At 37.2% G+C, this 24,522-nt stretch overlaps 1 protein-coding gene across 5 annotated transcripts in view; it reads right to left on the bottom strand.

The window, feature by feature from the left end:
* Positions 1-21,281, bottom strand: part of LOC105061168 (uncharacterized) — a 34,979-nt gene extending 13,698 nt beyond the window's left edge. Inside the window, exons 1-5 of one of the 5 annotated variants that reach the window (XM_010945134.4) lie at positions 20,955-21,281; positions 17,000-17,253; positions 15,723-15,918; positions 7,896-8,066; positions 7,648-7,764 (exon numbers count right to left, since the gene is read on the bottom strand). In XM_010945134.4, coding sequence (XP_010943436.1) covers positions 7,648-7,764; positions 7,896-8,066; positions 15,723-15,918; positions 17,000-17,169 — 654 coding nt within the window. In that variant the 5' untranslated portion in view covers positions 17,170-17,253; positions 20,955-21,281. The remainder of the gene's footprint in view (positions 1-7,647; positions 7,765-7,895; positions 8,067-15,722; positions 15,919-16,999; positions 17,254-20,954) is intronic. The other 4 variants (XM_029260731.2, XM_010945132.4, XM_010945133.4 and 1 more) reach the window with 4 other exon arrangements.
* Between the last annotated feature and the right edge of the window lie 3,241 nt (positions 21,282-24,522).

Genomic DNA, 24,522 nt, shown 5'->3' with positions numbered 1-24,522 from the left:
TCATCTTTCTTATCACCATGGTCCGTCCCTAAGGTGGTGCCAAAACAAGTAGAAAAAGGTGATTCTAGCAAGCAAGTCACGGATGCGGCCAAAGAAAAAGAGGTGGAAAATTCACAACCTCCCAGACGAAGTCGAGATATCAAGTGTTTCAAGTGTCTTGGTTACGGTCATATAGCCTCTGAATGTCCAAACAAGAGGGTGATGTTCATTCGGGAGTCACAAGAAGAAATTGAAAATGAAGATGAGGCTATTTTGGAAGAGGTAAAAGAAGATTATGTGGAGTTTGCAGATGAAGGAGAGCTGTTGGTTATTCGTCGCAACCTGAACCTACAAGCCAAAGTGGATAATGAGCAGCGCGAAAATATCTTCCATACCAGGTGCACCATCCATGATAAGGTATGTGGTGTTATCATTGATGGAGGTAGCTGTACTAATGTGGCTTCTACTATTTTGGTAGAAAAACTTAATTTGGTGACTATGAAGCATCTCCGTCCCTATAGATTGCAATGGCTTACTGACGATGGTGATGCGAAGGTTACAAAGCAGGTTGTAGTACCTTTCTCTATTGGCAAGTCCTACAAAGATGAGGTTGTTTGTGATGTGATTCCTATGAAAGCCAGCCATCTTCTTTTGGGAAGGTCTTGGCAGTACGATCGGAGGGCTATTCATGATGGCTTCAAAAACACCTATTCATTTGCCAAGAATGGGAAGAATATAGTGTTGGCACCACTTAGCTCGTAACAGGTCCAGAAGGATCAGCTTGTGATTGAAAAGGACAAGAAAGAGAACCTATTTGCCAACAAGGGGGAAGTGAAGCGAGTTTTAACTAACCATGAAATTATTTTTGTTCTTGTAGCTAAGCAGGTTCCAAGTGAAGAAGTCTCCCTTCCACCGCAAATGAAAGAGATCTTGGAGGAATTTACAGATGTGTTCCCGGAAGAATTACCAAAAAGATTGCCACCAATCAGAGGGATCGAGCATCAGATTGATCTCATTCCAGGGTTTGCCCTACCAAATAGACCAGCCTATAGATGCAATCCCGAGGAGGCCAGGGAGTTGCAGCGGCAAGTTACGGATCTTTTGGAGAAGGGTTATGTGAGGGAGTCTATGAGCTCATGTTCAGTACCAGCTCTGTTGGTACCAAAGAAGGATGGATTTATGCAGATGTGCGTGGATAGTAGGGCGATAAACAAGATTACACCCGCGACTGGACGATATGCTTGATGAGTTGCATGGAGCTAAGGTCTTCTCAAAAATAGACCTTAGGAGCGGATACCATCAGATTCGCATGAAGGAAGGTGATGAATGGAAGACCGCATTCAAGACCAAGTTCGGATTGTATGAGTGGACGGTCATGCCATTTGGCTTGTCCAACGCACCTAGCACATTCATAAGATTGATGAATCATGTGCTGCGTAAGTTTATTGGTGATTTTGTGGTTGTATATTTTGATGATATTCTAATTTTTAGCAGAAATCAGGAAGAGCATATGGAGCACCTCAGGGGTGTTTTTGAGGTTCTGCGACAAGAGAAGCTATATGGCAACCTCAAAAAGTGTCATTTTTGTCAGGATCGCATAGTCTTTCTTGGCTATGTTGTGTCACAACATGGAGTGGAAGTTGATGAGGAAAAGGTGAAAGCGATCAAGGAGTGGCCTGTTCCTACTAATGTATCTGAAGTAAGGAGTTTTCATGGCCTAGCATCCTTTTATCGGAGGTTTGTAAGGAACTTCAGCACTATTCTTGCTCCTATCACTGAATGCATCAAGAAAGGAGGAGAATTCAAATGGACTGAAGCAGCCCAAAGGAGCTTCGAGTTGATCAAGGAGAAGTTGAGTTCAGCACCCATTCTAGCTCTATCCGATTTTTTCAAGACTTTTGAGGTAGAATGTGATGCCTCCGGTGTGGGCATTGGAGCTGTTTTGATGCAAGAAGGGCGTCCCATAACATATTTCAGTGAGAAGTTGAATGGTGCAAGCTTGAGCTACTCTGTCTATGACAAGGAGTTCTACGCTCTGATTCGGGCTTTGGAGACTTGGCAACATTATTTGTTGCCAAAGGAGTTCGTCATCCATACTGATCATGAGTCTTTGAAGCACTTGAAAGGACAAAGCAAGCTGAATCGTAGACATGCCAAGTGGATGGAATTCTTGAAAACCTTTCCTTATGTGATCAAATACAAAAAAGGAAATGTCAATATCGTGGCTGATGCACTTTCCAGGAGGTATGCTTTGATTTCATTGCTTAATGCTAAACTAATGGGATTTGAGTTGATTATAGATCGATACAAGGACGATCCAAAATTTGCAAATATTTATGAAGAGTGCGAGAAAAGAGCTGTAAATGACTATTACAGGCATGACGGATACTTGTTTAAGTCAGATCGGCTGTGCATTCCTAACAGTTCCATTTGAGAGCTTTTGGTGAGAGAAGCTTATGGTAGCGGATTGGCGGGTCATTTTGGAGAGAAGAAAACATTGGAGATGGTGAAAGAGCACTTTTATTGGCCAGCTATGATTCGTGATGTGCATCACGTCATTGAGAGGTGCGTTATCTGTAAGAAGGCGAAGAGCAAAGAGACTTCACAAGGGTTGTATATGCCGCTACCTGTACCAGATCAACCATGGGTAGATTTGAGTATGGATTTTGTGCTTGAACTGCCAAGAACACAAAGGGGAAAGGATTCGGTTTTGGTGGTTGTGGATTGATTCTCAAAAATGTCTCATTTCGTGCCATGCCACAGAACCGATGATGCTTCACATGTTGCAGAATTATTTTTCAAAGAGATAGTACGTCTGCATGGTGTACCAAAGAGCATTGTGTCTGATCGAGATGTCAAGTTCTTGAGTTACTTTTGGAAGACCTTGTGGAAGAAGCTTGGTACTAGATTGCTCTTCAGCACGACTTGCCACCCGCAAACCGATGGTCAGACCGAAGTCGTAAATCGTACCCTCTCTTCTTTGCTTCGCACTGTTGTTAACAAGAATATGAAGAATTGGGATGAGTGTTTGGCTTATGTTGAGTTTGCTTACAATCGTAGTATTCATAACACTACTAAGCATTCTCCTTTTGAAGTGGTTTATGGATTTAATCCTATCACCCCACTTGATTTGGCACCACTTTCAATCAGAGAAAGAGTTTGTATGGATGGAAAGAAGAAAGCTGAGTTGGTTAAGTCCATGCATAAGAGCATCAAGGAGCAGATTGAGAGGAAGAATGCGGCTTATGAGAAGGCAGCCAACAGAGGAAGAAAACAAGTTCGCTTGGCTCCAGGTGATCTTGTTTGGATACATCTTCGCAAAGAACGATTTCCAAACCAAAGAAAATCTAAGCTCATGCTGCGTGCTGATGGTCCATTCCGAGTTGTTGAGAAAGTGAATGACAATACTTACAAGATTGAATTGCCTGGTGACTACAATGTGTCCGCTACATTCAATGTTCGAGATCTTTCTCCTTACTTGGAGGATAGTTTGGATGATGAGGAAGACTTGGATTTGAGGGCAAATCCTACTCAATAAGGGAGAAATGATGTGCACCATCATGAAGAAAGAGATGATCACATGCCATATATGGATCCAAGAGCCAAATTGATGATTTTGCTCACGTGCGTAGAAGCATGATGTGGTGCGAATCAGATTTGACAGAAATTTGAAAGAAATTATTGCTTGGAAAAAGGGCCGAGTTTAGAAGCTTGTTTTGTTCTTCCTAATTCACCATGATCTCCAGCCACCATCATTTCCATAATAGCAAGATGCAATCAAGGTTGTTTTGTTCTTCTTAATTCACCATGATCTCCAGCCACCATCATTTCCATAGTAGCAAGATGCAGCCAAAGTTATTTTGTTCTTCCTAATTCACTATGATCTCCAGCCACCATCATTTTTATAGTAGCAAGATACGGCCACTATCATTTCTTTTGTAGCAAGATATAGCCACCATCATTTCTATGATAGTCAAATTCTGTTATTTCCTTTCATTTACTGAATTTGTCTTATGTTCCCTCTCTTATCTATATAAAGGGAGGCGACCTATGTATTCAATTGAGATTTCAATGAATGAAAATGAGTGTTGCTGATTTCTCTTATCTAACCCCTGTGTGTTAGTGGCGAGTTATAAACCCTAGAACTTATCACTCACATTCTTCTTTTCTTGAGTGTGGCGTTCTACCCCTTTGTGATCTGAATGTGGCGATTTTCTTATCAATCAGATTTCAAAGGTTTCTTTTTTTTTTTCTCTTTTTCTGTGCTCCAACCTTTATTCTTACCTACACAAGATAGTTATTTAGGCCTGGGCACATAAGGAGAAATAGAGGGAAGGAAGAAAAGGTAAGGAGGAGAAAGAGGGGGTGAGGACCTTGAATTCTTTGGATTCCACTGCCAATGCATTATGTATGCTTGTGATACCAGCTAGTGTCAACAAAGATCATCAATGAGCTGCAGTTTCCACTTAAAATGAAAAGAGAAAGGCAATATAAATAGTAAATTACCATAGCAAGATGCCAAGCCAGATTGGTTATAACTTGGGACAAAATAAGGGATGGCCAAGATTTGATTGGGGTGTTTGTTTCAAAGATCCGACTATAGTATTATCGTACTGACATGTTTGGATCGAAAGTAATTCAATCAGCAAGAAGGAAAATGATTATTAAAACATGTTTTACAACTTTCTGTTCAATTGGCTAGTTAATAGGATAAGAAAGACAAGGCTGCTGAAAGTTGTGGGTTCAAATTTTCTCCAAATTAAATTTACTGACAGATGAGATAGCTTCTAAATATCTCTAATTGGGTCCCAACTAACTTAGGAGAGACCTTTTATACTATATTATTTTTCTCTCAACAGACTGTCCCCCAGCATTTAAAAGTGACTTTTAAATGCTTTCAATTTTTTCCTTAAACACCAATCTTCCTTATCAGATGGCTTTCCATCTTTCCTCCGAAAATTCCACCCTCCCTGGTCAGTGACTTAATTTTTACAAGGTTTTCATCTTGGCCAAGATCTCAGTTATTATTGCTATTGGGTGCCTCCTAACATGTACATATCTCAAATATATTTCGGCAGATTAGACTAAGAAACCCTAAAATATTGGTTGATGCAAATATAACCATATTGGCTGATATTTTTTCAATCACCTTTATATCCTTTTTTAAATAGAATTTTAAGAAATAAAGTTAAAAATCACTACCTAATTATGGTCGTCAATTTTGGATTTACCATATTAGCCGAGCTTTTGGCACCTTAGTCATTAAATATTTGACAAGATCTTGGAAAAACTCAGTTCCTTCCAAAATTGAATATATTCCATATTAGCTAAATAAAACAAGATCTTGGATCATCTTAGGTCAAGCCACCCAACAAGATGACTGTGATCTTGGCATTAAAAACCTCAGTTATTTATAACTTTGTTGTCAGTATATTCTCACTCCTAACCATAGTTTTACATCTCGATGCGACAAGGGACATCCTGGGACGTCCTGTTCCAATGAGAAAATGGGACTGAGACAGGCTCGGGACTCCAAAACTCTTCCATGTAGGGAAAGAAGAAGAAAAAGAAAAGAAAGGAAGATGAAAAAAGAGGAGAAAAGTGAAAGGACAAAAGAAGAAGAAAAATAAAAGAAAGAAAGGATGGGAGAAGAAAAAGAAAGGAAGAAAGACAAGAGAAAGAAGAAGAAAATTGAAAAAAAGGAAAGAAACGAAAGGATAAGAAAAAAAAGAAAAAAGGAAATAAATCAAGGTAGAAGAAAAAGAAAGAAAAGAAGAAAGCAAAGAAGAAGGAAAAAAAGATAGAGGATATCTATTGAGATACATAATCAGGATGGCTATCGGGATGGGACTGGACAGTAGAGCATCCCATTTCATGAAGATACTGGAACGCGTCTATCCCATAGGATTTAAAACTTTGCTCCTAACTATCTTTATGTGTACAATTCTACTCAAAAGTATACGCATATAAAAGTAAAGGGCATGTTTAGTGTTGCCTTTGCTGTGTAAAAAGTTCTTAAAAAAAAGAGAAGCCAGAAGCAAGATTTTCTAGCTTCTCTAGAAGCACTTTTAAACCTTTTCTTCTTGTAGAAGAACTTCTCATATATTATTACCAATGCTTATATTTTCTAGGAAGAAATTTTTGCTTCAAAAGTTGCAAAAGTACTTTTTTTTAAATAACACCAAACACATCCACAAAGTACTTGCATCACTCCTTCACTTTAGTATACTATCAACAATGAAAGGTTAAAACATATAAACAATCATTACTATTTAGTCAAATGGAGAAAATCTTGATGTTCTTGAGTTTAGTGAAATATAAAATACGACAGCATATAACTTAGCACATTATTGGTTCATTGTAGGAAAAAAACATAATTACCAAGAAGGCAATGTGATTGTAACAGAAGACTTTCCATCTTTTCTCTTGCCTACTGAGCGTCAAAGAAAAAAAACTAAAGTATTTCCCCCCGAAAACCTAGCCATCCAATTAAGATAATGAGTGGATTGGATCTACCCACTTGTAATATGAAATCTGCCAATAAATTATCAAATTAAACACCTTGTTTTAAAAAAAAATCAGCCATAGCAGCCGCTATACCACTTCGAAACTAAACCACTATGCTACGTGCCATGGCGACCTCATATAGCGCTAGGGCCTATAGTGCCTGATATGATGAGTGAATACCCACCATTGCAGCTGCTATGCTATTGATTTATAGCAGGCACTATGTTCCAAAATAGGTTGGACTGGTTCTAATTGGACCAGCTTAGCAATTTAAGCAGTAATTTGACCTATTGGTGTTTATTACAAGGACCACTTAACTTATTTGGTGCCCTCATTGGATAAAGAGTGGTAAAGAAGAGGAGAAGAATGGAGAATGGAAAAGAGCAAGGCATCCCTCGAAGCACTATGCCACCAAAGATCCAACACCAAAGCTCCCCCATTGGCACAGCCAACACGCCACTTATCTTGCTAGACATCAATATCATGTAAAGGGCAGATGATAATATTTGTCATTAGATTGTTAACCTTCATATGAGCATTGATATGGTTTCATGTTGTTAGATCAATGATGTTTTACTGCTTATCTTTATTTTGATTTTTATTTTTTTTAATGACATTAGATCAAATATGTTTTAAAGCTTGTCCTGATTTTTCTTTTCATTTTTTTGCATGAAGTTGATGTAGAGTATTGCTTTATGGTACTTCATAAGAAAAAAATATTGATATGTTTTAACAGAACGCTTTGGGATCAAAGCACCTGTTATAACATCCACAAACCACTTTTTGCTATGAACCCCCTCGGCAGATACATGCCTATTATCGGCTTTTTAATACATTGAATCAATCTGAATCAAATATTTGGATTGGGATTTGAATTGACCTTTTATTCAACTGCACCAGATTTTGATTTCTAAGTATCATGATATAAAACATCATCAACCCAAATTTATTTGAACCTAATAATCTAAATTTTTTGCAGCCCTCTTTGCATCTGTAAAATTATTCTCTCTTTTACAGGGTATTTGTTTATCATGCATATGCTTGTGCACTTTAACTAGTTAGTGCACATATGTAACAAGTGGATAACGTATCTGCATAGGAGCAAAGACAAGTCCATAACACATCAAAAAAAGAAAGAATATTTACAAAAGAATGAAGTACCAGATATAAGCCTTCCATGGGTGCATGAACAGCCCCCTTCAACAAAGCAACTAGTAGCCAAAATGCATCTTCTTCGCTCATATAAAGAAGCAACAAACCTGCTAAAAACCCCATCCCCTGCAATACAGTTAGCTGCATCAAGTGATATCCGAACAATTTCAAGGTTATGGAATGGCAATTTCTGGCATTTTAGCTGGTCCATTGCTAAGCAGTAGCCAAACAGCAGGGTTGACTATTTCAATTCAAACCTGAACATATCCAACATCCCTGTCATACACAGAGTATGCCTTCAGAACATTGTATAGGGACCTTTGGCCTGGTCCATGCCTCTGTTGAAAGAAAACATGTGAAGGAAAAGTCCGAGATATGTCACGAATTATATCCAACTCTGCTGCTGATGTCTCATATATCACTAGTTGCTGCAGCAAAATAATTAGCAATAAGCATATTATTAACAAAATGAAAAAGAAGGAAAATAGAAAGTTTGATATAAGAAAGATAGCAAAAAAAGAAAAAAAAAAATCCCAAACAATAACATGAGTACAACAAGCCTCATCTAATCTATTCCTCAATTTCTTAAATCTCTTAATTGTTTGCTCCATTTAAGGACTGCAACTCTTGTGAATCCAAACTTTCAAAATCCATTGTCAAAACTTTCACTGAATTTTTCATTAGTTAAGCAATCACATTCTTGATGCTCTCATGCAAAAATTGAACATCTGTCTTTACTAGGGGCTCTTTTAGTCTTTTGTTGTATGCATGTGGAACATGGTACTCAAATTTTCATTACTTTGTCCTTTAAATTTACATCTAAATTTCTGATTATGCCCCGCTAGGTACACTAGTTGTTCTACCACATAACTCCTAACTACTTTTGTCTTTGTAATGCTCATCTTATGTTCCCGTTTTCACCCCTTTTTTTTTTGAGAACAGAGGGCACTTATGTGTTTGGATCGTCTGCATTTCATTAAACCAATTCACCAACCCAAATAACAGTATCAATTTTACCATCATTCTGCAAGTTTTTACTCTGAATTGCATGCTGTGACTACACAATTTTTGAGTATCTTTTCCATCTCAGCTATCACCTTTTATTCTGAAATGAAAATCTCAATTTTATTCTTTTTTTTTATGTATGCAGAATAATTTAACCAAAAAATTAGGTACCTTTGCCACACATTCTAATTTTGAGCCTCAATTTCATACAGGTTGCAAAGGACTAAAATATCTCATCCATCTCGATAGAAGGCTGATACCAAGATACACCAAGGCATTGGTTTATCTGAGATAAAAAGTCCAGATCAACTTGAAAAACAACCCACTTCCTACTATCTTGACATAAAATAAGCATCTGATCATCTAAAAAAAATGCCCCATATTTATCTCTTCTCTGACCCTTGATCTCTGACCCTATTGGCAAAAGACCTCCCAAAGAACCTCTATTTCCCTTTTCCCTCTTTGCTGCGATGTTTCTGCCGATATAACTGTTCTCTCTCTCTCTCTCTCTCTTGCAGGCACCCAACTGCCCTGCTGTCTGTTTAGCCACCTTTGATCCCCACCCTACTGACACCAAGGACTCTGCAGTGCTATAGTTGCTTTGGGTGCCATCCACTCTGCCACCTCTCTCTCTCTCTCCCTCTCCCTCTCTCTCTCACAAACACACACACCCCCCCCACCTTTACTTCTTCTGCTGTCTATCACCATCACTCCTCCACCTGACAACCATGAGCTTTAGCCCCATTGCACCTGCTGCTCCCCCACTCAATGCCCCACCCCCTGCACTCATCCTTGCCACTAAGTTTGCCATAGGACCATAATTTTAAGGGTTTTATACATCAAATTGCTGAGTTCCCAATACCAATACAAACCGGTATCAAGATGAAAACTTTGCTTTCTATGTAGCCACATTAAAAAAAAGGTACTTCATAACTTCTTCGAGTTCTAACAATTTCTATGCCCCAATAGTCCAAATCTTCCCATCATGATTCAAATTTAACATTCATAACTACTCTCATCTCATCAACTGACAGGACCTCCTTGGAACTAATGATTGCTTCAACTTCACAATTATCAAATTATTATACATTCTAAGATAGAGCCTATATGTAAAACCAAACTAGGATTCAAAATTCACTACTCACTCTTTGAAATGACTAACCTCCCCTTCTGCATGGCATTAAAATTTCTTTAACGCTGTGCTGTTGTGATATTCAATCCTTAAAAAAATCCACCAAATTAACTGCAAAAATACTTATAAGATTTCTCAAAGTCGGTGCTCTCTCTATTATTATTTTAGCACCTCATGGAGGGAAGGAAGTGGCATAGCAGCAGACCTTGGCTACAGCATTATCGGTTGTTAGAAATAAACAGTAATTTTCTTATTGATTTCTTAATAACATGCTTCAGCTAATTCATAGTTGGTGCAGTTTTGTGGATCACCTTTTATCTGTACATTGGTATTAGAACACTTCTAAAGCGATATTCTACGCCCATAGCTATCCACTATAACTAGAATTAAACTTGATTCCAATATTAGATGGCCCAAGTCATGTGCATGGTGGAATCAATAATAACATGTGGCACTCCACCAGATGGCAAGGACAGTGATCAAAAAATAAAAATAAAAATAAAAATAAAAAAAAACTATTCTTCTTATAACAAAGCAACATTGTGTAAAAAAAAAAAAAGATAAGCAAAACAATGGATTTGGCATATAGAGTCCATTGTACTTGTGTGGTGAGACTGGCTAGCCACAACAAATTGACAAATCACACAAGCCAATCTAAAACAAATTGTCATGAACAAAACTTATTATGGAATCACAGGATTGCCCTCATCTATGTCAAAATCATTGCTTGAGAAATCGACCACTATGGCTACTCTAGTGGCCAAGTGATCTGAAACTAAAAAGCTAAGTATCATAGCAATGCCATACAATAGGTTCAAAAGAGGTGATTTATTCCGTAGCAGGCTAGACGAATTTCCAATTGGATGACTCAGGCACCCCTAGTTTTGATGCTCAAAAAGCAGAACTCGAAGTGGCAGACAATGATTGATCATTGTGATGTCAATCATCAATTTGTCATTTTGACTTTCTTAATTAAACTCCCGTGAAGTCTATTATCTATAGATAATGATGTTTTGTTTGTGAATTATGTTATATGATTGCCGACGTCTTTTTTCTAAAGTTGATTTTGTATCATTAAGGGCATCTTTGTTTTATGGGCAATGTTATGTGATTATGGAAATTTTTATCTTATGAGTGACATAAATTACAAAACCCTCCCTGAGGTTTACGTTTATTACACCTACACCCAAAAGTTCGTAAAACCTACACTTACACCAGTTTAATTAATGGCATTAGTGAAATTGTTTATCCTATGTGAAAAGTCGAAAGTTCCATTGAGTGGGGAGGAGAAGACATTTTTTTATGTCCTTGGGTGGTTGTTATGTCACTTAAGGTTATTTTGGTCGTTTTTGAAATTTTTTAGACATAGCATTTGGATTCCATTTAAGGTTAACAGTTTGACTAACATTCTATTAAGTTATGGGTTGAAGTGTTGGATAAAAATAAACTTCAGAAGGGCAAGATTAAGTGTTTCAAACTACCAGATGTGAGTATAATTTTCCCCTAAACTCAAAGAGGTTATTGTAATTTACTCGATTTATATATGTCATTAAATTATGGACCTTAACATTAGATCGTTGTTGGCATGATTCTACGGCGCTAGGTTAATGATATTTTATAGCTTTGCACTTGATTGTTTCCATTATATTTGGCATGAAGTTTCCATAGAACATTAATTTCGATACTAAGAAAAAAAATAACAATATGTTTTAACAACCTGCTTTGGATACATGGTACCTGCTATCAGCTATCTACAATGACACCTCGTGGCTACTACATGCCTACCTTTTAATACATTAGTCAAAAGAAGATTACACAGAAATTCTTTGAAACTTAACTAAGCCTAAATCCCAAACTAGTTAGGATCAGCTACATAAATCTTTTTCCTCTATTCCACTTTGTTTGGGACAATACTTTCTAAATAATGTAGCGATACCAAGTCTTTCCTTGCTACGTTATCCCATGAGATTTTCAGTGTACCTCTACCACTCTTTCCATCTATGTATATCAAATCGCTCCTACTTATTGGTGCATTTCTCGATTCAATGTTGTAACATCCAAACCATCTAAGTCATCATTCTCTCAATTTATCCTCAATTAGTGATACCTCTACCATTTTTAAGAGTGACTTCATTTTTTATTTTCTATTTTTTCTTATATTACTACATATCCATCTCAACATTTTTATTTCGACCACACTCATCTAGTGCACATTTTATTTTCTAACTGTCCAATATTCCATATCATAAAGCATAGCTGGTCGTATGGCTATCCTATAAAATTTTTCCTTCAACTTGGTAGGTATCCTATGACCATATAATATCTAGTTGCACTTCACCATTTTATCCATCCTACTTCAATCTATGGATAATATCCTCTTCAATCTTCCCTTCATTATGAATAATCGATCCCAAATACCAAAAAGTAATCACTTTTAAAAACTTCATGATCCTTAATTTTGACTCAAACTTTATCTCTATTTCTTATTTCACTTAAATTATATTCCATGTATTTCTTGGTCTTACTTAACGTGAAGCCATGGTTTACCATACCACTTTGTACTGCTCGGTACAGAATATACCATATTGTACTGGTCTTACACTGATATGCTATCTTATCCATACCGACACTTGGTATGCTGTCTCGTACCATATCGAACCATATACCAATACTATAATAGCATGGTACCGATACGGGGTCCAATACCGAGATGGCGAATCTTGCCTAAAACAATAAGATTCTAATATACTCCTGCATAATTCCAATTTATAATTAACTACAATCATAGTTTTATCTATTTAGACTGTATCATCCACAAATAGTATGCATCAAGGAATGTCATCCTAAATATGCTTAGTAAGCTCATCCATAAATAGCACAAAAAGGTAACAATGTAGAACATATCCTTGGGGTACGAAGCCTATTGTGCTTGGAAACTTACTAATATTACAATCATTAGTTCTCACACTAGTAACAACTCCATTACACACATCCTTCATCACATTATATATAACTAACCTAATGGAAACTCCTTTCTTATCTAATACCTACCATAAAACTTATCTAGAGACTTTATAACATGCATTCTCCAAAGTGATTAAAATGATATTGAGATCTTGTCTTTGTCTCTGTATTTCTCCATTAACCTCCGACGGAGAAAAATAGGCTTTATATTCGATCTTCCCAGCAGAAAACCAAATTATTTCTTTGATATTTTTTGTCACATCTCAATTTACACTCAAGAGCCCTCTCCAAAATTTCATAATACAGCTCATGAATCTAATACAATGGTAACTAAAACAATTTTGAATATCATTTTTATTCTTATATATTGGTACTATAGTGCTCTTTCTCCATTCATCAAGCATCTTCTTGGTCTTTAAAATCTTATTAAACAAATTAATCAACCAAGATACTTCCACGTCATCTGAACACTTCCAAATCTTAGTAGATATTCCATTAGATTCAACTGCTTTACATCTTTGATGCATGTAGCTTGAGCTAGGTCTCTAATTTTTTTTCTCTTAACCTTGCAACGTTATAGATACCTTTCTCTCCATCCTTCACTTCTAGCTTATGATATAACTCTTCATATGCTTTAAATCTAGTCTCTTATATTGTGTTCTTAACTTCTTTCTTAGCTATCTTATATCTTTCATATGCTTTTCTATTCCTACACTTACATAGTCTTCTATAGCACTCTCTTTAGCTTGTATCGTCAATTGACTTTCTCATTCCACTATCAAGTTTCTTTACCGGATGGCTCTTTTCCCTTTGATTCTCCTCGTATCTCTAATAGCTGTATTTTTAATACTATCAGCCATCTCTTCCAACATGGTGTTAATTTCCTCATCTAAACAATATTTTCCTTCCTTCAGTATTCTATCCTTAAAAGACATTTGTTTCTCTCCTCACAAATTCCACAGCCTAGTCCTTGGTTTCCTTTTTTTTAGTCCTCTTACGTTTCCTAATGCACATACTAAAACTACCAATCTATGTTGATTGGTTAAACTCCTACCCTGTATAACTTTATAATCTTTACACCAACCTCGATCAGTCTTTCTAATGAGGAAGAAATCTAGATGACTCGTATCATATCCACTTTTAAAAGTTATCATGTAAGAGTACTTTTTAAAGCATCAGTTCGCTAAAATTGGATTATATGCCATCATGAACTCTAAAATGGCATTTCCTTCCTCGTCCCTGTTTCCACCATAACCTCCATGCACTCTTTCAAAACCTGCATTATATTTTCCCATGTGCCTATTCAGATCTCCTCCAATAAATATATTTTCTCCACTAGACATCTCTTGAACTAGTCTAACATGTCTTTCCAAAAGCATTGCGTGTAGCATCATCCAATCCTACTTGAGGCACCATGGTTCACCAAATCACTCAAACCGTCTGTTTGCAGCATGTCGAAGTGTACCAGCGGCCGATCAGATGGTTCCGACATTTGAAACAAGAAATTGGCGAGAGGGAGAGGAAGAAGGAAAGAGAGGAAGAGAGAGAGGAGGAAAGGAGAGAAAGAGACAGCCTCCGGAGACCGTCAAAGGGCAGCCAAGGACGTTGTGCCGCTACCGAGCTCGGTGGAAGCTGGAGGGCAGAGAGAGGCAAGGAGAGGGAGAGGAGGCCGCTAGACCACCAAAGGGCCAGTGAGGTCATCGCTCCACTGCCAAGGCTGGTGAAGATCGGTGAGGGGCTCTATCTCCTCCCGATCGAAACAAGAGCTTCGATCCCTATTTCATTTTTTTTTGAGATTTACCAAGTCATTGTTTTTTTCTTTTTTGGAGGATTTTAAGTTGAAGTTGCTGACTGCTCCAGCCTCGATAGCGGCGTAGCAGCCTTCTCTCCCTCTCCCTCCCTCTGCCCTCCTCCGGCTTCCACCGACCTTGGCAGCAGCGTAGCAAGCTCGGCTGGCCTCTGATGGCCTCCGAAAACTCTCTCTTCCTCTCATTTCCTCCCCCTCTCTCTCTCTTCCTCTCCTGCTCTCCCTCCCTTTCTCTATGTCAATTTGAGCCCGATATGGAACGGTATGGGGGCGTACCGAACCATGTTGCTGGCCAACCGATCCGGGGTTCAATAACGGCACAGTGAACCGAGATAAGCACTAATGCTATTAAGAAACTCCTCTCCAAACACTAATTTTAGCTAGATTATTCTCTCTTATTCTCCTAAGATCTACAATCTCATCTTTTAGATACTTATCTACAATAACTCATGCTCTATTTTTATTCTGATCTTTTCGAGTATACAAAAGTTTATAACGCATCTTACCAACGTCCTTCGCTTTTTCTCCTGTCCACTTAGTCTCTTGCAGTATATGTTAATTCTCCTCCTTGTCATTGTGCCTTTTAGTTCCATCAATTGTCCTATCAATGACCTTATATTCCAAGTTACTGAATGTATTCTACTTTCCTGACTAATTTCTTTACCCACATCAATCCATTAAAGTGTGAAAACCCTTCCCTCCTCACCACATCCGGATGCTGATACAGCACATCACTACTAGGGAACACCTTGGTTAACCCTTGCATACTTCCAACCATATTCAGGATGTGATGCAGCATGTCACTAATAGGGAATGCCCCATAGGTTTTCTTATATGGATTCATGTATATAGGATTTGACTATAGTTTTATGTTAGCCATCAACCTACCACAGCCTTCCTCGATCTAGGGTGGGACCTACTAAATGCAAAACATAGGTGGAGTTAACTAAATGATATCATGCTGCAATAAAAATGTTAAATTAGACTTGTTTTAAGTTTGGGTTATTATCTTTATCTCAAAATGACACAAAGAACAATCTATTTTATACTATAAATTCTTGGACAAAAAAATGTAAAACATGCCATCAATCGAGTTTGGGATATTAAAAAGAAGAATTTCCAATCAATAGATTATGTCAAGGCAAGCAAAAGTAGAATGTATGCTGCATGGAATACCTCATAAACCCCTGGATTCATTAGCAGAAGGTCTCGACTTCCAGAAATCAATTGCCAAACAAGTCCTCTCAAACAATCAGGAATTCCCTTTCTTATACGCCTTTTAACCACATGAGGTTTTCTTCTAACATACTGCTTCCAATCACTCCCACCAACACCTACCATTTTCCTCCACTTTTTAATCCTTGTTTCTTCTCTGAAAGAAATTAAGAGCCATGTTGGAAGTAAGAAAGATGATGAAGAAAACAAATATTGCTGCTACACATGCATGAATTATGAAGATACAACCCATGCACATTGAGCAATAAATATAAGTTTTCCAACAATACAAAGAATACTAATGAAAGCATAACAAACAAAAAACTGTTGTGCCTAATCTACAGTACAAAAAACAACATTCTTTTGATAGATGATGCGGCCATAACTGGATAAAGTTCACTAAATTGAAGAGACACACCAACATCAAATTAAATTTCCTGTAAGAAGCAGCTTTACCAACAAACTGTCATTACAATCTTTTCATCATAATACAACATGCATAATGTTATAATGGAAGAAAAAAAAAAACAAACAATAAGCAGTATTTCCATCAGAAGTTATAGACTTATATAGACAAACAATTCTATCATATATTGTCAAGAATAAATTTCACTCTAAGCAAATTAAAGTATAATATGGATTCAGATGATTTTAAACTTAACAAAATGGTTACTGAAATAATGACATGCTAACAATTTGAAGTGAAATAATGACACGCTAACAATTTGAAGTGAACATTTTGTAACTGTCAACTAATGTGTATTTACATTAATCCTGAGACAATGAAAACAACTGATCTATCATAAATTACATCACAGCAAATAAATAAAACACGGAGAGTACCTAAGCACAAATATATTTTGAAATGTGCCATATATTCTTCAACTCCAAAGCAGGTTGTGTGAATTATTTACACTACCACTTTCTGCTGAAAGCCCACGTTGGCTTAAAACTCAACCATTACCCTGTTCAAAACAAGTTTTGCTGAAAACAAAGTTGTGCCTACTTACATAAAATGGCATGTTATGTGTTCCTTTAGTAGGCTATAGTTTTTGTAATAATTTATGTGAAAGAGCAGTCTTCCAATTAGAAAAAGAAAAAACAGGCATAACATAAAGCTTGTGATATGGTGGTTTTTATTTAACGTATGATATAAACATCCAACACTTCTGATCCATTCTAAGTGGAAAAATGAAAACAATATTTAAGAGAAACAAATGAAATAGTGTATCCCATACCTCTCATGTTCATTAGTAGGCCTGCTTTTAGTTAAGCCCTCTGAAGAGTTCTGCTCCAGTTTTATAAATCCAAACCTGTCCACTTGTGAAAGCAGAATAGATCCTGGTTCAGACTCATCACTTGTTCTTTTCTTTTCCATTCCATTAGCTGCTATAAACCCTTTAACCATCAAGGTAGTTCATTCTTTTTCTTTGCATGGTCATCCATTTGCAGTTTCCAGATCACATGCATGAAAAATGAGATAACATATTCCCTTGTCATACAGAAAGAGAACATTCAAAAAAAATGTTGATGGAGATGAAGGTCATCAAATATTACAAAAAAAAATGTTTTAAATAATAATTTTCAATAAATATTTTATGTCATATGAACAACTAGAGATGATGCTATTTTTGTGAAGACTTCATAGTTCTAACTTTTGTAATATATATATGCATCAAAAAGTTTTATGGAGGTGTTTTGACAATCCACTTTTTCATATTTTAGTATATATGATGTCCTACCACACTGAAATTATAAAGCATTTAATTGTGTGTAGATAGATTATAAACTTGTGCAAAACTGAAGAAAAAGTTATAACTGTGCTCTTTACCATGCATCAAACTAGTGATATCCTTTTATGGAGTTTTTGAGTGTCAATTATGGTAACCAACAAAGTTTGGATCAAGGTGTGCATAACTGGAACTGGAACCCATGCCCACCCATAGGCGGATACAGTTCAGTTTGGGCCTGAACCTACACGGCAAACAAAGCGGACTAGAGGGAGAATCGGAGAGGAAAGGAGAGAGAGAGAGAGGGGAGGGAGGGAATGAAAAGAGAGAGAGAGGGGGGCCTCCAAAGCTCTGCCTTCCTCTGAAGAGATGGGAATAGAGAGAGAGGGAGAGAAATGGAAGGGGAGGTGGTAAGGAGGCCGGCGGTGGCTGTCGGAGGACCGTTGAGTCCCCCGGACAACTGGATTCCCCCCACAGCCTCCACTGGGTTGAAATAGGGGTGACTTGCCCCTATTTCAATCATATTTAATTTTTTTTTCACGATGCACGTTGAAGTCGGCAATAGAGTCGCCCTTATTTTGACCTAACTCAGGCTGTGGAGGAGAATCCGTCCATCCAAGGGCCTAGACAGCCACAATCGGCCTCCATGCCACCTCGCCCTCCTGTTTCTCTCCCTCACTCTCTCTCTCTATATATCTCTCTCTATTCCCATCTCTTTGGAGGAGGGCAGAGCTCTGAAGGCTTCGACAACTTTAGTGGGCCGGCCACCATCGGCCCTTCACTCTCCTTCATTCTCCCCCTTCTCTTTTCCTCTCTTTCCTTCTCCCTCTGTCCATTTTCGCTGATGTTCCGAATTGAATGTCCAAACCGCACTGATAAACCACCGACATGGTTTGGCATTCCCGAACTGCTTGATTCAGGACAGTTCGGCGAACCATGATTTGGATATTGGCACATCCTAAACTTCAGTGTACGCACATGAAAACTATCCAAATTTTTTGTTAGAAAAAAGGGGGTGGCCTAGTGTAGGAGGCTCCCGCAATCATACGATCTAGAGAGGATCAAATATATGCAACCTTACCCCCAGCTATAGAGAGGTTGTTTCCATGTTTCGAATCTGTGGCCTTTAAGTCATAATAGACCAACTTGACTGTTGCACCATGGCTCACTCTCCCAAACTTCTTGCAAAACTTAGGTTCAAATACTTGCTGACTTTAGCAGGATAGATAAACAAATCAACGACCAAATTTAGTTGGTACAAACATATACATTGGAATCATAAACAAAAGCAACAAAAGCAAAAGATTACATCAGCCTCTTCAATCTACTCGCTAAACTAAACAAAAGCTTCAAAGAACATTGCTTTTGTTGCAAACGTAAGGTCAATAGTTCATAAACAACACCCTGATACTCCCATCACAAAAGTTGGCATACCCTCCTCAATTCTCCAGCAAAGATAGCATGAGGAGCATAACTTCCAGCATCAACTTCATTATAGAATATAGCCTAAACTTATCTCCAAGATCTCAATCTAAACCCGCAGCAGAACACTCAAAGGCTAGGAACCCAGCAGGAATTATGATACCTTTATTCACAGATTCTGACATCAAAGCAAGCAGCAAAAGACGGCATTGATTGCTGGCCATGACAGCTATTACTTTCATATGAGATACAACTTTACTAGCTAATGAGTACAACCTCCAATGGCAGGATAAATAATCCCTACCATTAAACCATGTATCTTCCTCACTTGCCTTGATACAATCCATCTTACATGACATGAAAACAACACTTGTTAACAGGCAGTTTTCAGATGCTGTAGAAGGTAATATTTATGGCAGCATGCCCAGCGTACTTATTATCATTAATATAGAAGGTAGATGACTGTGGTTTTGAGACACATAGGAATGTAGAAAACTGGATTCAACCACGTACCTATTAACCAGTGGGACACTATTGGAACCATGGCACTAAATATCAGTCATGCATTTTGAATTCATAAAGAACATAGAATCCTAACTCTCAATATGCATGCGATCAATTTATTGAGTTTGAATTCAGATCCTTCCCAACCTGAAGGGAAGCTATTTTGCTCCATGTGGATTCAAGCATTTAAATCTAATCCACAAAAATGCATAATAACCATACATCAAATTAACCATTTGAAAGCACATAATATCCAATATCAACATCTAGGAAGACAAATGAGAATCCATGCGAACCTTCTTTGGTTTATTTCATCTGTAGCATGATAGGAAACATTCACCATCAGAAAACAACTGAACGTGAAACACAAATAAATCCTTGGGAGAGAATCATCCAAACTTGAAGGCTCTAGCCATTCAGATTTCATGCAAGAAGGACCAAACATTTTTGGAATTAGATCATGATTGTTTTATATCAAAGAAGACAACAGATCAACTTAGTACATCAATCATTTGAGTAAAAGCAAGTGCTTTTTTCCTGGTATACAGACACCCGTGCATGCCATTTTGTTCATCTTCCGCGTCGATGTGGCTCATCAACCAAAATAAATTCTCAATGTGATGAACAGTGAGACTCCACCAGATATGCTCGAAAGAAAAGTTTCACTATCAACACGTATAGAGAGGTGGAATATGACCACTATGACATAGAAAATCCTAAACTTTTGAAGAACTCACATAGTCACATGCCCATAAGAGTCATGCTTAAACTCCACCATGCAAAGTCATTCTATTTATCCTCACTGTTTCAGTGAACTGGAATTTTCCCAGCAAAATTAGTCTCTTAACATATAAGGATCATGATACTTATGATCCCTGAGTTGCCTGAGACCACAAATGAACTTGTTCATCGACTAATCTACATAATTTCAGATCCCTTGCTAGGCATTGTGATACTCCTCATAAGCCACGCGGGATCACCACACTGATTAAACTCAACTATTTTATCTTTCAGACCCAATAGCAGTGATCTGGTTATAGTAGCTCCTTCCCCCAATGGATGACTATTTCCAGGCTTTTCTTTTTCTTTTCTTTTTTTTTTTTCAATAATTCCTCGAATTCTCAGTTACCAGCATTGATATAGACTAGAACATGTTATCACTTACTTCGCTCACCATCAAGTTGTAGAATTTTAGTTAAAAACATTGCAGAAATAACATCCTCAAAATCCCAAACATTAGTCAAAAAATAGGACCTCAAAAATCCAGTCATTTCCAGAAACTGTTAGCGGGCAAACAGCAAGGGATTCAGAACAGCACATAGCCCACATTTTAAACTCCTATCAACTACAAAGAAAGATTTGTGGAAATCCTACCATTGAAATTTGTTCATAGAACTAAATATAATGCAACAATTTAATCTCAGACAAAAAATAATGGGGAAAAATCAAAATCTTTTTATCAGCTATAAGGATGGAAACAAGGAAAACAAGAGAGGGGAAAGAGGAAAGGATCGAGAGGTTGGGTATGGGAGGAAACCTGAGGGCCGAGCGGAAGCGCTAGCCTTCGTGCAGCCTGTGGATAGCTCGAAAACAGAGGCGGAGAGAGAGATTTACAGAGACCTTCGAGGCATCAGGCCATGGCAACGTCAGCCACAGCGGAGGCGGAAGGGGACGGCGGCGATATTAGTTCCACGCCCGGTGGCGATTAGAGGAAGAGAGGGGACGGCGACGAGGTGGCCGATGATGCACGGCGGCGATCGAGATAGAGATCGAGAAAATAATAAACGGAAGGGGAGGGGAAGTTTCAGAAATTAGAATAAGAGTTGTGGGCCATTGGCATGGCAGGGCCAGGGCGACACCCGAAACCAACATTTCTTTTACCACAACCCAAAAATGGAAAATGGTTCGAAGAGCCCGTTACGTCAAAGAAAGGGTTGGTCGGGCCCACAGAGGTAATTAACAATTAACAAACCAAAAAATTATCATGCGGCCCCATGTACCTCCAATCCTATAGCTGTACATCCCGATAAACATTTGATAGATGGAGCCCATAGGGTTGTAATTGATGGCATATACGGCCACACGATGCATGCCGTGTAAGATATGATTTCTCCTTACTAACTTCCCATGTATAGCATGTGCTGCAACAAATTTATTATATGACACATGGTAAGAGATGTTCGTGGGCGCAAAACTAGAGTTATAAGGCACTATTCATCCAAAACGAAGAATCCAAGAATTTGGGCTACTTGCAAAATTTGTACATAATATTTGCTTGCTTTCTCAAATCTCTATTTTTATACCTATTGAAAATGGATAGGAGGGAGAAAGCTCTACCCTCTCTAAAATCCATCTAGAAAAAAATCATAAAAAAATCCAACATACCATATCATATCATGAATTCCAAGCGAATTGGATCTAATTGGATTCTTCACTCATAATCCACTAAAAAATAAAATAAAATTATATATATATATATATATTTTATAACTCTTTTAGAGTTCTATCAAATAATTTTTTTCTAATTTATCTTCTTTAATTAAAGATTTTATTTATCCAAAACTCTTTTTGATTAGAAGGTTCTACAATCAAAGAGATTCAAAATTAAAAATATAAATTAATATATATTATGCTTAAAATAAAAAAAATTACTTTCCTGATGATTTTACTATCTCAAACTTAGGGATCATAAGTTTTCAGTTATCTCCTTCAAGTAGTCCATTAGTTCATTCTTTCATCTTCTTTTTTTTTCTCAGTAAGATAAACTTTGATTATAAGTTAACAAAGGATGGAAAAACTGACCATCCAAAAAGTCTTTTATTAACTTGCAATTTTGAAACAAAAAAAAGAAAGTCTTCCTTAACTATAACTAGATCTAATGAGCTGCAACTTTGACTTATAATGTCTATCTACTTGTGCATAGAGTTTTTTTTTTTGATAAAGTTTTAGTGGTGGTCAAATTGAAAATCTTTTCATGAAAACTTCGGAATAATTTAGATGGAATAACTCTATACACAAGTAGATAGACATTATAAGTCCAAGTTGCAGCTCATTAGATCTAGTTATACTTGTGCATAGAGTTATTCCATCTAAATTGTACCAAAGTTTTCATGAAAAGATTTCCAATTTGACCACCACTATAGTGTATTTTGCATTAGCTGGACAAGGGAGTGGAATTATTTATTAATCTAAGAAAATATGATAAAATAATGATAGAACCTAACTTTGACCTTAAATCCTATTATTATCACTTAGTTTTGAATTTGAATCCTTTTTTGAGAAAATTGAATTCAACTCTAGTCATTATCCATGCTTGTCCTTTGTGATGAATAAGGACCTATTTGGATGCTGGTACAAACTATTATTGGATAAGTTATACTATATATAATAATGGAGTACATTAAAGAGAAAAGTTCTTCATCAAGTGATTAATTACTTATAAGTTTCGAGACTTACAAGTTTCATATAGAAATAAAAAAAAGTTTGTAGTCTCTATATAGAATGAATTGAGGATAAATTTAACTAAAGGTACTTAATTAAATGTTAGATTGCAAGTTCCATGTAGATATTGCAAATAGCCTACAAGGTTATAAGGATAGGTTGATAGAAAATTATATATAGGTCCTCACTAGAGCATTTAATTATTTATAAGTTTCTAATTTGAAAGTTTAATAATATCGAATGCAAAATCTTCTATGTGTTATTAAATTTCGACAGCTCGATCAACTTGAAAGTTGAGTTATAGAGAAAGCCCATTGAACACTTTTAAAGCCTACAAGTTAAGTTGTATGACTTATATAACTCAAATACAAAAATCTACGACTCATCATGGTAAAAATGACCATGTCACAGCTGCAAGGCTGAGTCACGCTCTCCGCCTAACTTATCCATAACTCAACTTGACTCACTTCATCACCCCTCTCTCTATAGGTCATCTCTCGCCTCTCCTTTGTTACCTCCATCTTTCCCCCTTCTACTTCTCCTCCTCTATGATCCCCTCTCTGCAATTTCCCCCTCTCTTCATTCTCCTTTCTTACATCCATCTTCCCTCTTCCTTCATACTTTCCTCTCCACAACTTTCCCCTCTTTGTAGCTTCCCCCTCTCCTCTCCTCATTCTCCTCACTCTCCTCTTCTTCCCCTTATGTTCCTCCATCCTTCATATCTCTCAACTACTTCTCTTGCCTTTTCATTTGCCTCTCTTTCTCCTTCACCCTTCCCTCCTCCTACATCATCAATAACCTCCCTAATTATCACTAGTTCTTACCTACTCATTCATCTGCACTTCCACTCCTTCGCCTCCCTATCCACTTTCTTCCCTCTCTTCTTCTCCTTCCCTTCCCTCTCCATTGTTTGCTACTTATTTTGCTTCACCTCTCCTCTTAACTAGCGATATTCAATCTCATGCAACTTTGTTTCTTGCAATTCAAATTGCAAATAAGTTGAGTTACAATGTGTTTTAACTTATATGATTTCAAACAAAACTTATATGAAGCGAGTTATTGAAAATTACTTATTCATCCTTAATTCAAATTTTAACTATTTATAAATTTGAGTTATAAGTTGTATCTAAATTTTGTAGTCCTTTTATGGAGTGAGTTAAATTTAGTTAGAGTTCTTTAATCCAGCATTTAATTACTTATGAGATTCTAATCACCAATTTCATCATAAAGGCACATGATAGAGTTAGAGATAAATTGTCCTTGATTAACTTCTTAAAAATCTATAAGTTTTTGTTGTTGCCAAAACTCAAGTCAGTGGGGTCGGGCTTTGTCTCTCCAAAAAATGATGCGGCGAAGGGATCTTCGGTAGGAGATGAAGTGAAAGAGTCCTCAGCAGAGATGAGATAGAATGATTCTCGACGAGAGATAAGGTAGAAGTATCCTTGACTGGATATAAGATGGAAGGATTCTCAACTGGAGATGAGGTGGAAGTATATTTGGCCGAAGATGAGATGCTAATAGAGATGCCTCTTGGGTGCTGGAGCTGAACCTACAAACTAAGTCTTTGACAAGAAGATTTTTTGGTGGAGATCCTCTGACACTTTAGTTAGCTGGAATTAGAGAACAAGAGTAAGAGAGAGTATTTTGAGACTTTTCGATCACTT

The sequence above is a fragment of the Elaeis guineensis genome, chromosome 12 (genome assembly GCF_000442705.2).
Source record: "Elaeis guineensis isolate ETL-2024a chromosome 12, EG11, whole genome shotgun sequence".
Taxonomy (NCBI): domain Eukaryota; kingdom Viridiplantae; phylum Streptophyta; class Magnoliopsida; order Arecales; family Arecaceae; genus Elaeis; species Elaeis guineensis.
This window is presented reverse-complemented; position numbering and strand designations above follow the sequence as displayed.